This window comes from Protopterus annectens, chromosome 3.part1 (genome assembly GCF_019279795.1).
Source record: "Protopterus annectens isolate FY-2018-M chromosome 3.part1, PAN1.0, whole genome shotgun sequence".
Classification (NCBI taxonomy): domain Eukaryota; kingdom Metazoa; phylum Chordata; order Ceratodontiformes; family Protopteridae; genus Protopterus; species Protopterus annectens.
In genome coordinates, this window is record NC_056732.1 from 179,726,629 (window position 1) to 179,741,865 (window position 15,237).

The window sequence follows — 15,237 nt, forward strand, 5'->3', positions numbered from 1 at the left end:
GCGGACCGGAGTTCTGCTGTGGCGACCCCTAACTGGGAAAAGCTGAAAGACAAACAACTGCTGAGTCTTCAGTAGGACTTTCGTAATGAGTGGAAGGAGTGGGAATGCATACAGAAAATTCCCCTTCCAAATATTGATAGGACATCCACTTTCCATGGCAGGAGGTGTGTGTGTGTGTGTGTGTGTGTGTGTGTGTGTGTGTGTGTGTGTGTGTGTGTGTGTGTGTGTGTGTGTGTGTGTGTGTGTGTGTGTGTGTGTGTGTGTGTGTGTGTGTGTGTGTGTGTGTGTGTGTGTGTGGGGGCGGGCGGGGGGGGGGTTCCCTGGCACAAAATCTTGTAAGTTGTCTGTTCAGAGGGGAGGCAGACAAGTCTATGAGGAATACCCCACTGGTGGACTATGTCCAGAAACACATACCCGAGAGGCATCCATTTGTGGGGCTGTGTTGTGGATCTGCTCAGTGAGTCTGCCACAGAGTTGTGACTGGAGGGGATGTAAACAGCCTGCAGAGAAATATGTAAAACTAATCTGCACAGGAGGAAGGATTTTGGTCACCCCCTGTTTGTTCACATACCAGAGAAGGCATGTTGTCTGTGTAGATCCTCACCTGGCCTCAGTTGAAGGGAATGCAAGGACTGAAGAGCTAGAATCAATGCCTTCATCTCATTTACATTTATGGTGATCCTTTTTCTGAGACAGAGACCATTGCCCTTGTACAGCATGGGGGCCCAACGCAACCCCCCCAGCCTGTATCTGAAGCATCTGTGTGGTGCAGTGGGTGGATGGGAAATCCCGGGTTGAGGGTCATTTTTTGTATCCACCACCGAAGCTCCTTCTATAAGTGAGGCAGGAGTGGGATTTGAAATTCCAGAGGATGGACGTGTCCACACCGACTTCAGGAACCACGGAAACATCCTCATATGAAGCCTTGCCAGAGCCAGCATAGGTATGGTGGAAGCCATCAGTCCAAGGATCCTGAGAAACTGCCTTGCTGATAGCAGATGCAGGGGAAGGATGTCTGAAAAGGTCTGGCAGAGCTGCAGTGCCTTTTGAGGGGGAAGGGACACTATTTGGAATCTACACCCCGGAAAGACATGAACTTGGAATGGGGTGAAGGCAGATTTTTTTTTTTAAGTTGGGATTGTGAATCCTAGTTGCTGTAGGATGACTTATGGCTGAGTGAAGGTTCCTCTGGTGTATTTGCCTGGAAAAGGAGGTCGTCCAGGTAAGGGAAAATTTGAATGCCTTGGTGTCTGCAGAATCGGACAACTGGGGCTAAATATTCTGTGAAAACTCTTGGGGCTGTAAAAAGACCAAAAAGCAAGGCCGAGAACTAAAAATGCCAGGATGCCACAGAGAAATGAAGAAATTTCCTGAACTTGGGATGAACTGGAATATGCAGGTAGGTGTCTGATGTCTACAGATGCCAGAAAGGCCTGTGGGAAGGTCAGAGGAAACAGGGTCTGAACAGTGAGCATTTTGAAGGAGGGCACCTTTATGAAGGTGGTGAAGGAAAGATCTAGCATGGGTCTCCAGACATCTTCCTTTCTAGATGCTAGGAACATGCGGGAGTAGAAGCCTATTCCTTTTTACAAGAGTAGAAGCCTGTTCCTTTTTGTTGTGTGGGCACTGGTTGTATGGTTCCCTGTTCTAGCAGCTCTGTCAATACTTGTGGGAAAAAGGGTACCTTTCTGCAGGTGGCTGTGGGATACCCCTGAAAGGAGGTACGGTGTGCTATGCCATTAAATATCAGTGCTTCGTGATGTACAAGACCCAGGTGTCTTTTGTGATGGATTCCCAAGCTGGAAGGGATGGGGAGAGGCATAGGGAAAGAGGGTTAGACAGCAAGGGTCTGAAGAGTCCGGAAGAACCTGCTCTGTCAGGAAAAGGCTGCTTAGTTGGGTGGGAAGTGGAGGGAACAGAGTACTGACGAGGTTTCTTGTTCCCTTTGGAGGACTTGGATTAGGTAGGCTGGGTTTGTCTGCAGACAAACACCTGTTTGGAAGGGTAGTTCCTGTGGAACTTGGGGACTGGTGAGACCAGGATGTGTGAGTTATTTTAACACTTTGCTCTTTTTCTTCAGTGATTTGAAGAAATCAGCTGAAGCCTTACCAAATAAAGTAGAATTGTCAAGGGGAGCATCCATGAGCTTCGCCTTGATGTCCTCAGGGAGGTGTTGAAGTCTTTAACCATGCAAATTTTCTCATCAATGAGGCAGAGGCAGAGGCAGAGGCAGCAGCCCTAGAGAGGTAGCGTTAACATCACAGCTGCCATTTTAATGAGTGACTGGCCACCTGGGAGAATGTAGCAATAAGGGAAGAGGGGTCAAGGCCTTGTTTTATGAATCAGGCATGTTATAAACAATTATAGATGGTTGTGACATATGTTCCAGGGAATACTTTGTCAAATGTGTTTGGTAGTTCAAAGCCCTAAAGGCAAGGGCAGCCGAAGTGTATACTTTGTTCCCCAACCTCTCTAGTTGCCTACGGTCTTTGTTAGAGGGAAGGAAGAAAGGAAGAAGTGCACAAACCCGGAACGTCAAGAACCAAGTGTGTGTGTGTGTGTGTGTGTGTGTGTGTGTGTGTGTGTGTGTGTGTGATAACTAAGGGGGCAGGAGCATCCTGGAGATGAAGTATGAAACCATCTCTTAAGGACTGTGGACTGGCAGACAGATGAAACAGATGCCCTGAATTTTTGTTTAAAGCACATACTGAGTTAGATCTCAGAGATTCAAATAGAGTTTTAAGCCCTCTGCTGTATTCTGCACCAAGAAACAGGACAAAAACAACCCTGCCCTTCAGCACTGAGAATATCCTCTCCACTATGCCTCTGTATACAAAACTAAAGCTTTCCGAGTCAAAAGTGGAATTTGCCTGTAGAAGGAAATACCTGTTCCAAACTTCTGGAAGGGCCTGGAACTGGAAGATGCGTACTTTTTCAAGATACCAGAACCTGCTGTCCCTCTGTAATGGTTCTCTCCTGCTAAAGAAAATACTTTTAATTCAGAAGTAATCCAGTGGCGACAAGAACAGAACATCCAATACATCAAGCGCTTTCTCCAAGGCTTTATCAAGATAACTACTACACATTTGAAAATGGCTTTATATACAATCACTTGGCAATTAAGAATAAAACTAATTACTCAATCATTTAATTAAAACATTGTTAGCTTAAAGATACAGATCTTAATCCTTCACCAAATTTGACCTAACAATGACATTTTACTTTTAAAAATAAGCTACTGTGTTTCAGCACCAAATGTTGTTAAAAAATTTTTTTTATAAAACTTTAAAAACTATATAAACATACTTAAATATCTAATAAAAATGAAAATGAAAACTTATATTATTAAACATAGAATATAAATCTTTTTATGTCTAAATTCTAACAGACTAGCTAAATACTACATTCCAACCATATTCATAGTTAGTCTGTACAATCATACGCTTGCTGTTAATCTTATAAAAAGTAACAAACCTTGAAGGGTATGTTAGAAAATTAACAATATAAACTATGGCTTTTACAACTTAGCCGCCCTTAGTCTGAGTATACTACTTAAACTAATAGCATTCATTAAGGCCTGGGGATTTTGAGGCATTGAGTTTTAACTGCCAAAGCAGTTCCCTGTATTCCAGGGATGCTTCCCAGTCACCTCCTCTTGGGTTAAACCAAACCTGCTCTAGTACAAATTTGAGGTCCATAGACTTGCAAACCAAAGAGTGCTTATAGAATGCATTTGAATCCTTTTTCTTACTGACTTCATACAGATGCTCATACACTCTTTTCGCCAAAGTTCTTTCGGTTTTGCCAACATAAAAACTAAGACAATGCTGGCAAAACCCAAGATAGACTACCCCCTTTGTTTTGCAATTAAAACGACCTGGGGATCTAATATAAACCTTCCTTGATTTTAAATAAAATCCCTTACTGTTGATTATATAAGGACACTGTTTGCAAGACTTGCACTTATATGTGCCCCACAAAGGTTGCCCTTTCTGTTCGTTGACTACCAAATTTGCCTCAAATAGGTCTTTCAGGTTCATATTTCTTCTCCTTATAAACTGTGGCTTACCGCCAATAACTTGCTTAAGGTCCTCATTCATGGTCAAAATTGGCCAATATTTGCCTACAATACTTTCCACAACTACACTTTCATTACTGTTAGTATGAACAAATGCACTCCCTTGTTCCTTGAATTTACTCTTTGTCACTGCTGTATCTTGCTTACGTGTCTCACCTAACAAAGGAAAATAGTAATCTGTCCTTTTAGCTGAAATTTCCAAAGCTAAAATATCAAACAACTGCATAGAGTAACCTCTCACAAAATAATGTTTTCAAGAATGAAACCTCCTCTCTAAATATGTTATCTTCACTGCACATTCTAGAAGCTCTAATAAGTTGCCCCTTGATGATCCCTTTCTTTTGAAAGTGTGGATGGCAACTGCCAAAATGAAGTAACATGTTAGAATAACTTTTCTTTCTGTAAATACTAGATTGAAAACGGCCCTGTTTAAAGTCCTTTACTAAGTTTACGTCTAAATAATGCAAACTTTCTGCACTGATGTTACATGTAAACCTTAGGAACTCCGTACTAGAGCTAATATACCTCATAAATTGCTCTAATTCCTTTAAGTCACCCTTCCATAAAATACAAATGTCATCAAGGTAGCGTTGATAATGCACAATACACCTAGTCCAATCAAAATCGAATATATGTTTTACTTTCCAGTACACTAGAACTGTATCCATTACAGTTTAGACAAATAGTGGCAGGAGCTAGGGGTATTACCGAACCACTAGGGAAATTTATTGACATCACATTAAAAAGATTTGTGACATCATTACAGTATCTCTGTAAGGATTCTTGGGAATTCCTAAGAGGTATCAAAAAATAATTTTTTGTTGAGGCACAATATTTAGTTACAATTGATGTCATAGAATTGTTTCCGAGTATCCCACATGACATAGGGTTAAAATGGTTTAATGACATGTTAGCAAGCTATTCAGGTCTTAATGCTAATATTATAGGGCTGGTAGTAGAATTTATGGAAACACTTCTTAATAATAATTTTATTTTCTTTAACGGGGAGTTGTTTCGACAAAAAAGAGGGGTGGCTATGGGTACCCCGTGTGCTTCAGCGTATGCTAATATTGTTCTAGCGTACTGGGAACTAAAACATATATTCGATTCTGATTGGACTAGGTGTATTGTGCATTATCAACGCTACCTTGATGACATTTGTATTTTATGGAAGGGTGACTTAAAGGAATTAGAGCAATTTATGAGGTATATTAGCTCTAGTACGGAGTTCCTAAGGTTTACATGTAACATCAGTGCAGAAAGTTTGCATTATCTAGACATAAACTTAGTAAAGGACTTTGAACAGGGCCGTTTTCAATCTAGTATTTACAGAAAGAAAAGTTATTCTAACATGTTACTTCATTTTGGCAGTTGCCATCCACACTTTCAAAAGAAAGGGATCATCAAGGGGCAACTTATTAGAGCTTCTAGAATGTGCAGTGAAGATAACATATTTAGAGAGGAGGTTTCATTCTTGAAAACATTATTTTGTGAGAGAGGTTACCCTACGCAGTTGTTTGATATTTTAGCTTTGGAAATTTCAGCTAAAAGGACAGATTACTATTTTCCTTTGTTAGGTGAGACACGTAGGCAAGATACAGCAGTGACAAAGAGTAAATTCAAGGAACAAGGGAGTGCATTTGTTCATACTAACAGTAATGAAAGTGTAGTTGTGGAAAGTATTGTAGGCAAATATTGGCCAATTTTGACCATGAATGAGGACCTTAAGCAAGTTATTGGTGGTAAGCCACAGTTTATAAGGAGAAGAAATATGAACCTGAAAGACCTATTTGAGGCAAATTTGGTAGTCAACGAACAGAAAGGGCAACCTCTGTGGGGCACATAAGTGCAAGTCTTGAAAACAGTGTCCTTATATAATCAACAGTAAGGGATTTTATTTAAAATCAAGGAAGGTTTATATTAGATCCCCAGGTCGTTTTAATTGCAAAACAAAGGGGGTAATCTATCTTGGGTTTTGCCAGCATTGTCTCAGTTTTTATGTTGGCAAAACCGAAAGAACTTTGGCGAAAAGAGTGTATGAGCATCTGTATGAAGTCAGTAAGAAAAAGGATTCACATGCATTCTATAAGCACTCTTTGGTTTGCAAGTCTATGGACCTCAAATTTGTAGTACTAGAGCAGGTTAGGTTTAACCCAAGAGGAGGTGACTGGGAAGCATCCCTGGAATACAGGGAACTGCTTTGGCAGTTAAAACTCAATGCCTCAAAATCCCCAGGCCTTAATGATGCTATTAGTTTAAGTAGTATACTCAGACTAAGAAGGGCTAAGTTGTAAAAGCCATAGTTTATATTGTTAATTTTATAACATACCCTTCAAGGTTTGTTACTTTTTATAAGATTAACAGCAAGCGTATGATTGTACAGACTAACTATGAATATGGTTGGAATGTAGTATTTAGCTAGTCTGTTAGAATTTAGACATAAAAAGATTTATATTCTATGTTTAATAAGTTTTCATTTTCATTTTTATTAGATATTTAAGTATGTTTATATAGTTTTTCAAGTTTATAAAAAAATTTTTTAACACTTGGTGCTGAAACACAGTAGCTTATTTTTAAAAGTAAAATGTCATTGTTAGGTCAAATTTGGTGAAGAATTAAGATCTGTATCTTTAAGCTAACAATGTTTTAATTAAATGATTGAGTAATTAGTTTTATTCTTAATTGCCAAGTGATTGTATATAAAGCCATTTTCAAATGTGTAGTAGTTATCTTGATAAAGCCTGGGAGAGCCTGGGTGAAAGCGCTTGATGTATTGGATGTTCTGTTCTTGTCGCCACTGGATTACTTCTGAATTAATAGTATTTTCTTCAGCAGCTTGTTCTCGGACCGTGGACTTTTTTGTGTTTTACCAGTTTGGTTGACTGCCTTTGGGTTTTATTTAGCTGTTGTTCTCTCCTGCTAAACATGGATGGAAAATGCTTAGTCACCAGCTATGGGCCATGGGCTGCTGCATGGTCCCAAAAAACACCAAATCCCAGTTCAGCACAGTATTTTACAGCTGCTAACGGTTCTCTTGCTGGGAGGGGTTTGATTTGTTTTGTTGAATTCAGGTTAGAAGACTCAAAGGCAAGCGGTCATGGAGATAAATATATTCTTAGCATACTATCTGATCTAAGAATCACTTTGTAGCACGTCTACTGGACCACCCTTACACATCCCACATATAATAGGCTCCTGTCAAGACTGAACGCTTGATTAGGCAAACGTTTGTGTGCGCTCATAAGGTTCAATGCACATCTAGTGGAATGCACAGGATTCTGGGTGTAAGACAGTCTGGAAATTTGCGTGTTGGGAATGTGTGTGGGTTAGGGTAAGAGAATAGTTTATTGTACTGTTTTGTGTGCGTTTTAGTGTTAAAGTAGTGGTTAAATTACATGACAGATGTTTTGTGTGTTTTAAGTCTGAGATGTTGTGCACAGTTTTAGCATTATAGGAAAAAACATTTTTCTAAAGTATAAAGTTGGGGTAAGGGGTAGGGTTAGCATGTATTAGTAAAGTGAGGCAGGAGGCAAAGTCCCACCCAGCACCCTTACCAATATATACTAACCCTACCCGTGCAACTAACCCTAACATCTTATCTTGAAAAAACCCTTCCCATACTACCATTATTCTGATGATAAATGGCTGATCCTTATGATGGTTTCCTCTTGCAATCCATTAATTGCTTCTCTTTTGAGCTATTAAATTTTTGTTGAGTGTTTGACATACTGAGTTTGTACTTTTGCAGTTCGAACTTTGTATTTCAACAATCTGAAGGTGAACCACATAACATACAGGCACTTCTTAAGCCCAGTTAATCATTTCCAAAAATCAGCATTTATAACGGCAACATCAAGTTGCCAAAGCAGCCTTATCAAACCTGTTTCTCTTAGGTAAAACTTCAGTAACCCTGTTTATTTTAACAGAAATACAACAGGACTTTTGAAGCTCAGAGGGCATGAATGTTCAATAAAATGTCCATGATACACATTCATACCTCAGCTTAGTTGTTTGCTAGCACAGACAGTTAAATCATCCATACTTGACCAATATCTAGGGAGGTTGTAAAAAAATGAATTTCAGACAAAAAATAGTCAACCTGAAATAGACGCTGAAGTCAGGAGGATTGCTTATGAAACTGCTTGCCACACACACTTCAACAGGACACTGTCAAAACTTAAGTCCACAAGGAGATGTGATCTCAGAGGTGATTAACTTTAGTACATACAGGTGCAGGGCAGCCCGCCCCCCCATGAGGGGTATAGGGCTTGCTTCTCCCTCTATTATTCATGACTGTCTTTTTTTCTTCTTCTGCAATTTCCCCAAAATGCCTAATTAAAGACAAAAGACTCAGTTATACAAAATCATATCAAGTTATGCTACCTGCTTTTATACTAGGGGTTTACTTCCATCTGACTGTTACATTGTGGAAAGGCAGATGTCACAACAGAGCCAAAGAGGAATTTTGGCAAGATCCACATGCAGGCAATGACTACATGAAAGTACAGCTGTACAAGGTCTTACAATAACAGTAGATGTCTCGCCCAATTTTTTCAGTATTCTTCGCCCTTGAGATACCCTGCTGAGGATAAGCCAAACGTCTGACCAGCATACCAAAGCCTTTACACCCCTACCAGGTGCTGTACACCAGTCATATGTTCTATGTGCAGGGCCATAAGGCACATATGTGATGTATGAGTGCCTCAGAACTGAAGTACCCCGGAAGAAACACATCAACCCCAGAGGAAAGCAATAGCATGTACATTTGGGAAGGGAAGCAGAAAAGGATATAAAAGACCACTCTGCCAGAAGGAAAGCAACAGAAGTTATTTGTGGTAGGAGGGACAGAATACTGCAACAGTGAGAAGGATATTTACTGTCATGGCAAGATTTTACATGACTGTACTATGTCCTTCCTTATCATTGCTGCAGCATTCTTCACTCTTGGGAATGTACAAAAGTTACTGGAAAGTATGGGAAGAGGAGGAAACGATGCAAGATCCTCCAAAAACCATAAAGGATGGTCCTGGCAATATCCACCTTTAACCTAGAAAGGAAATCCAACGGTCCTGGCAATATCCACCCTTAACCTAGAAAGGAAATCCAACTTATGTTTGTTGAAAGTGTCAACAGAAGACCAAGCAGCAGCTTCCAAGATAATTCTAGTATCCAGACCCTTGAGAAAAGTAACAAGAGAGGCCAATGTCCTTTTAGAATTCGCATGAACTGAAGAAAAAAAAAGTGCTTGCCATGAATAAATTAGCAAAAAGAAATGGCCTTAGAAATCTAAGAGGAGATGGTTAAATACTGCCAAACCCAATATCTTGGCATGAAAGAAAGCAAAAAGCTGCTCATATTTCCCAATATGTTTGTCTAGGTAATATTGAAGATGTCTATGTAAATCCAAGGTGTGAAGAACCATTGCACTAGGATTCGGTGGAAAAGGAAGACAAATGGACTGATTCAAGGACAAATCAATAACTACCTTGGGCATCAAAGAAGGATTGGTACAAAGAGGCTTTCTGACATTGTGAAAAGCCAAAAAAGGTAGAACTACCATGATTGCTTGAAGTCCCGAGACCCTCTGGGCAGAAGTAAGGGCCACCAACAACAGTCTTCCAAGTACAGTGTTGTAGGGAACAAGAAACTGCAGGTTCAAATGGGGTCAGATTCCATTTCTCAAAAACAAAATTAAAGCCCAAGGAGGAATACGCTTTCTTGGAGACCAAATATAAAAGTTGCCTTTCAGAAATTGTTTGACTTTTTAACAAGAAGCCAGAGGAAGAAGAGCAGAAACGGCTTACAAATGAGCTTTATCAAATGAATATGCCAAGGCAGAATTAAGCAACTCTCACAAATAAGAGCAACTCTCACAAATAAGAGACCATAGGAATACCCACCGATAAAGGGTCCAGGTCATGCTTGAGATATCAAACAGAAAATCTCTTCCATTTAGTCAGATGGAATTTTCTAATACCGAGCCTTCTGGCCTCCTGCAAAACCTGAAGCGTCTAAAAGGAATCAAAACTGTATCACCCAAAAAGAGTCAAATGAGGGGGAATGAGAGAGATTCCTTGTCTTGTGTGAAAAGATCCATCCTGTGTGGTAACTTGTGATGATTGCTCCTGGCCAGATGAAACAGAAGGGGGAAACCAGTGCTGTCTGAGTGAAAAGGAAGTCATCAGTAAGAGTTTGGGCCTGTCCCACATGATCTTGAGTAGAACCTTTGGTAGTACAGGAAGAGGGGGATAGTTATACAGAAACACCCCCCTTCCAAGAAAAGGACATGACGTCTACTTTCCAAAGCCAGAGGATTTGACACTAACAGAACTGGTGAAGTTGTTCTTCCAGAGGGGAGGCAACAAGACCTACTTGAGGAGTACCACACCAAAGTACAATGTCCAGAAACACCTCCCCTGTGAATCATCCATTTGTGAGGATTTGTCCTGGACCTGCTCAAAATGTGTGCGCCACAAAATTTTGCCCTGAAGCAAGTAAGTGATGGCAGACTGCAAAATACCAAGATTGAACAGCCATCCTCAAAGAAGTTAAGATTTTGTGTCCACCTTGTATCTGATTGACTGTGGTATTGTCTGTAAAAACATTTAGAGGCCCCAGAACTCAAAGGAATAAAGGCCTCTGGAGAGATGGAAGTAGAGCCTTATCTCATTGATGTTTACATGGTCTGCCAGGTGCTGATGGGACCAAGGACTCTAGACTTTGAGGTTGGTGGAGGAGGCTCCCCACCCTGATTGGAAGCATAAATGTACAGCTCCCTAAGTAGTGACAGGAACCTCAAAAGGCAAACCTAGATTCAGGGAAACCTGGTGAATCCACTGGCAGAGCTCGAGATTGAGATAAAGCAATAGAGGAACCAGATTCCCCAGAGGATGGCAGTACTGTGCATATTTCTGCAAAAGGAACCATGGGAATAGTGGCTGCCATGTACCCCACAGCTTGAAGAAATTCCCATGCAGGAAAGACTAGAACAGGTAGAAGGAACTGAAAAAAAGTAAATCAAAGAGGATCTTGGAAGGTAAACCAACACTGGAATGGTATGAATCCTGCAGAGGAACACTTGATCCTGAGAGAGAGTCACCTCAGATTTTAAGATGGAGTGTGAACCCCACATTGCATGAAAGTATAGTGAAGTGTAGGTCCTGAAGGAGAAGCTGCAGAGAGGGGGCTTAAATATAAAAGGCCGTCCAAGTAAGGGAATATATGAATTCTCTGAAGTCTGTAGAAGGCTAGCACAGGGACCATGCTTTTGGTAAAACAGAAAATGTAAAAATTTCCTGAGAGCATGAACAGGAATGTGGAGATAAACATCCATCAAATCCACGTATACCAGACAGGCCTGAGGAAGCAACACAAGAAAAAAAGTGTCTGAAGAAACATCCTGAAAGAGGGTACCTTGCAAAAGGTGTTGAGAAATGACGCATCTAGAATGAGCCTCCATGATCCCTTCTTCCTGGAAACCATAAATATCCTGGAATAAAAACCTGTTCCCTGCTGAGACAAGGGGACAGTCTTAATGGTACCCTGTACCATCAGATCCTGAAAAACTGAAGTAAAATGTGGGGAGCTGACAAGCAGGAGGTTGAGGAAGGCCTGATAATGGAAGACGGGACTTCTAGACCATAAAATATTCACTTTGAATAATGTTAACTCCCCAAGCATCCGTGGTCATCTGTTGCCAAACTGGGGGGAAAAGTCAACCTGAGGGACAGAGGTATCTGGTCAAGGGGTAGGAGTGGCTGAATATCAAATAGAAGCAGATTTGTCACGGAAATTAGGTTTTTGACATTTAGAACCCTGAGAAGCCTTCTTGCCCCTAGAAGACTGTATAAGCTGCCTACGAACAAAGGAAGGTTTAGTATAATTTCTCAAATTCAGGAACAGGAGAAACAGATTTGCTTCAAATTCTGCATAACTTTACCTTCATTCTGAAGGGTCTCAGCAGCAGCACCACCAAAATATTCGGGCTAAAGGGAGTCTAATAATTTTGCCTTGACATCTTCAGGCAGAGTCTGGAGGTGCAACCAAGAATACTTCAGCACAGATCCAGATGCAGCTGCTCTAGAGGATGCATAGGCAGCATCATGATTGCATTTAAATGGAAAGATGAGCCACCTAAGAAGCAGAGCTTAACATGGAAATGGCACAAGACTTGCCTTCTGAATCAGGGATATCAACCAGAATGCCCTCAAGTTTGGACAGAAGAGCCAGGACATACCTGACCACATGGATCTGGTAATTAACAGACCTGAAAGCTAAGGTAGCCTAAGTATATACTTTTACCATACCTGTCCATGGCATGTCTGTCCTTATCAGAAGGCGAAAAGCTTAGAACAGGAGAGCAACTTTGTTAGTTTACCAGTGGCCACTTAAAAAAAACAAGATAAGAGGAAGGGCTTTTATACAAAAACTTTTGAGCTTCAGGAACAACTTGATCAGATTCTCAGGAACAGGAAGTTGAGAAGTGGGGTCTGAAGCTGCAGTGAAAGTATCCAAAAGGGCATCTAGCACTGGAGGGACTGCAGAAGGCAGAGCAGAATCTATTTGCAAGAGTTCATAAAACTTTTTTTTTAAATGTCATAAACCTTTGAACAGTCCCACTTGAAATGTTTCCTCATACAAATCACCGTATCCTCAAAGGACAGCCCTTCCATAGAGAGGTCAAGAAAAAAGTGGCCCCTATTCTTCAGACCATGGGGCAAGAGGAGAATGGATCTGAGAAGAGTAAGCCAATGACTACTCACTGCAGTTTAACTCTTAATCAGATGAATCAGATTCCTGAGGAAGTCTGGAAGAAGTGGAAGACCAGGGAACAGACAACAGAATCATTGAGGGGGCTTTAGAGCCATGAGATCATTGAAAAGCCACTGAGTGACCTGCCATTCTTTGTGTGGATCCTTAGCCACAGGGGCCACATGCCTAGTCTTGTGCCTCTTTTTAAAAGGGACATCAGCTTTTACAAATCTAGGAGGTTCAGATCCCTGCCTAGAGTCACTGAAGGTACCAAGCACCTCTTCTCTAATAAATATTTGGAGAATCCCACCTAGGCCCCTCAGATATACTCAGCCATGGTTCCCTCTCCACATCTGCACAACAGACATGGGCACAGCCTCAGCAACATGCTGGTTTACAGCTCAGTATCAGCCTCCAACTGGGTCATTGCAGAGGAAGCTGACACTGGCACCAGACAGTCCTCTGACTCTACATCCAACCCAATGGAGATGTCCTGTGAAGGCTGGATAGCAGAAGTGTCAGTATGTGCCTTTTTTCTTGAGGTAGCTGAACAGTGGGGTAAGTGGTGGATTCGACCATGGCACCCTCGGCCAAAAGCTTCAAACACTGGTTCTCCAAATCAATTGAAAGACAGACAACTACAGAGTGTTTTAGGGAAACTGCCTGACAAATCTCACTTTGCATGGTTGTGTGTAGCACCCAAACAAAAAAGGCACTTATGCCTACCTTTATGGGGAATCTGTCATCCAGGAATAATGTGTGAGAGGCAAAGTAAAGGGGAAAAAAAAAGATCCCAATAGGAAACAAACTTTAGATGGCTTGGAAGCTGAACCAACTCTGAACAGCTTGCAGACCAAATTCAAAGGCAGCTGTCACAGTGGTGACAAAGAAATTGAGGATTAGGCGCTCATATGTCACATATGTACCTTATGCCTATCACATAGGACAAACGCCACACAGAAGGTCCAACGGCTTTGGCATGCTTGCCGGAGGTTTGGTTAGATATCCCAAGAGTAAAGAATACTGCAAAACTGGTAAGGAAGGAAACAGAAGAAATACTATCAGTTACACTTTTATGAAGTAATTATGCCTTAACATGAGGAGAGTCAAACTTAAATGACAGAGTTAGAGACTATGGGTGACTACTGCTATATATGCATGCTTAAAAAAATATGAGAATAGGATTTAATACCTGGTTTGTTTAAAACATAAACCGTCACATCGTTAGTACTATTGCTGACAAATGTGAAGTAGAACCAGCAGTCATCAGCATCCTTTTCTTTGCAGGGCATGACAGTACGGTGCTCGTTAAGCTTTGGCAGGCTTTCACGATCATCAACCAGTATTAGCTTGAAGTCCTTGCACGCATTACATAAAGATTTTTCACCCTTCTGAAACGCTTTACACTGAATACAGTCCCTGCATGAAAAAAATGCATTTATACTAAATTAAACAAAAATAATAAAAAAAAATCTTCAAACATACCATGTAAAAAGGTTGAAGCTGGAACTAACTGAAATATCACTCTTGCAGCAGCCAGTTTTGTAATTAGGAAATCCATTATTTTTTTTTTTTTTTTAAATCAGATTAACACTGTTGCTAAGCTACTAAAGGCCAAATGAAAAAAAAACAACCAAAGGCTACCAGAAAATATTTATTATGAATACACTCTCTAGCGCCTCTGCAAATAGCCTTCAAGGAGTTGTACATAAAACAAAACAGACAACTGCATCTTATAGAATACAAAATCCCTAAAACAATTAACTTAAATCAATAAATACAATCAATCTAAATCAGATACTTCCAATTTAAATCATTCAAAAGGCAGCAATGTATTAAATTTCAGAATAACAGATTCTTTATACAAAAGTTTGTCCTTTAAAGAACAACTTCCCCCCATTTTTACATGGGTCTATATTATATTATCGAAATGGCATTACAGCAAATGCCATTTCGATGACACAGAGCAAAATGCTCAATCAGCGAAACCCCTAGGGAAAAAAATCGGCAGACCAACAAAGACAAAACACACCATTTAAAACATTTTAAAGTGGGGGGCTTTGTCCACCACACCCCTCAATGTGGGAGGGCTGTGCCCCCTAACCCCCCCTAACTATACCAACTCTGAGATCGCACTACAGTGGGGTAAAGGGCAATGTCATGGCTAAGGCCAAGCAATTTTTTTTCCCCAAGGAAAAAAAAATCGCTGACCTGAGCTTTTGCGGTTTGATCATTTCGCTCTTTGTATGTCATTGAAATGGCATGCTCTGTAATGCTGTTTCGACAATATAATATAGATCTTTTTTTACAAAAACTTGTTTGAGAATAGTACCTTGTAGTAATAAAAAATTACTATTATGACTTTCTTTAAAATGAACAGCAATGGAGCTTTCAATTTTTGTCTTAAT

General features: G+C 40.6%; 1 protein-coding gene across 1 annotated transcript in view; it reads right to left on the bottom strand.

Annotated features, from left to right (window-relative positions):
• The window catches only part of ITGB1 (integrin subunit beta 1), an 823,672-nt gene that overhangs the window by 135,283 nt on the left and 673,152 nt on the right, over positions 1-15,237 (bottom strand). The window contains exon 14 of the mRNA XM_044066189.1: positions 14,022-14,248. Coding sequence (XP_043922124.1) covers positions 14,022-14,248 — 227 coding nt within the window. The remainder of the gene's footprint in view (positions 1-14,021; positions 14,249-15,237) is intronic.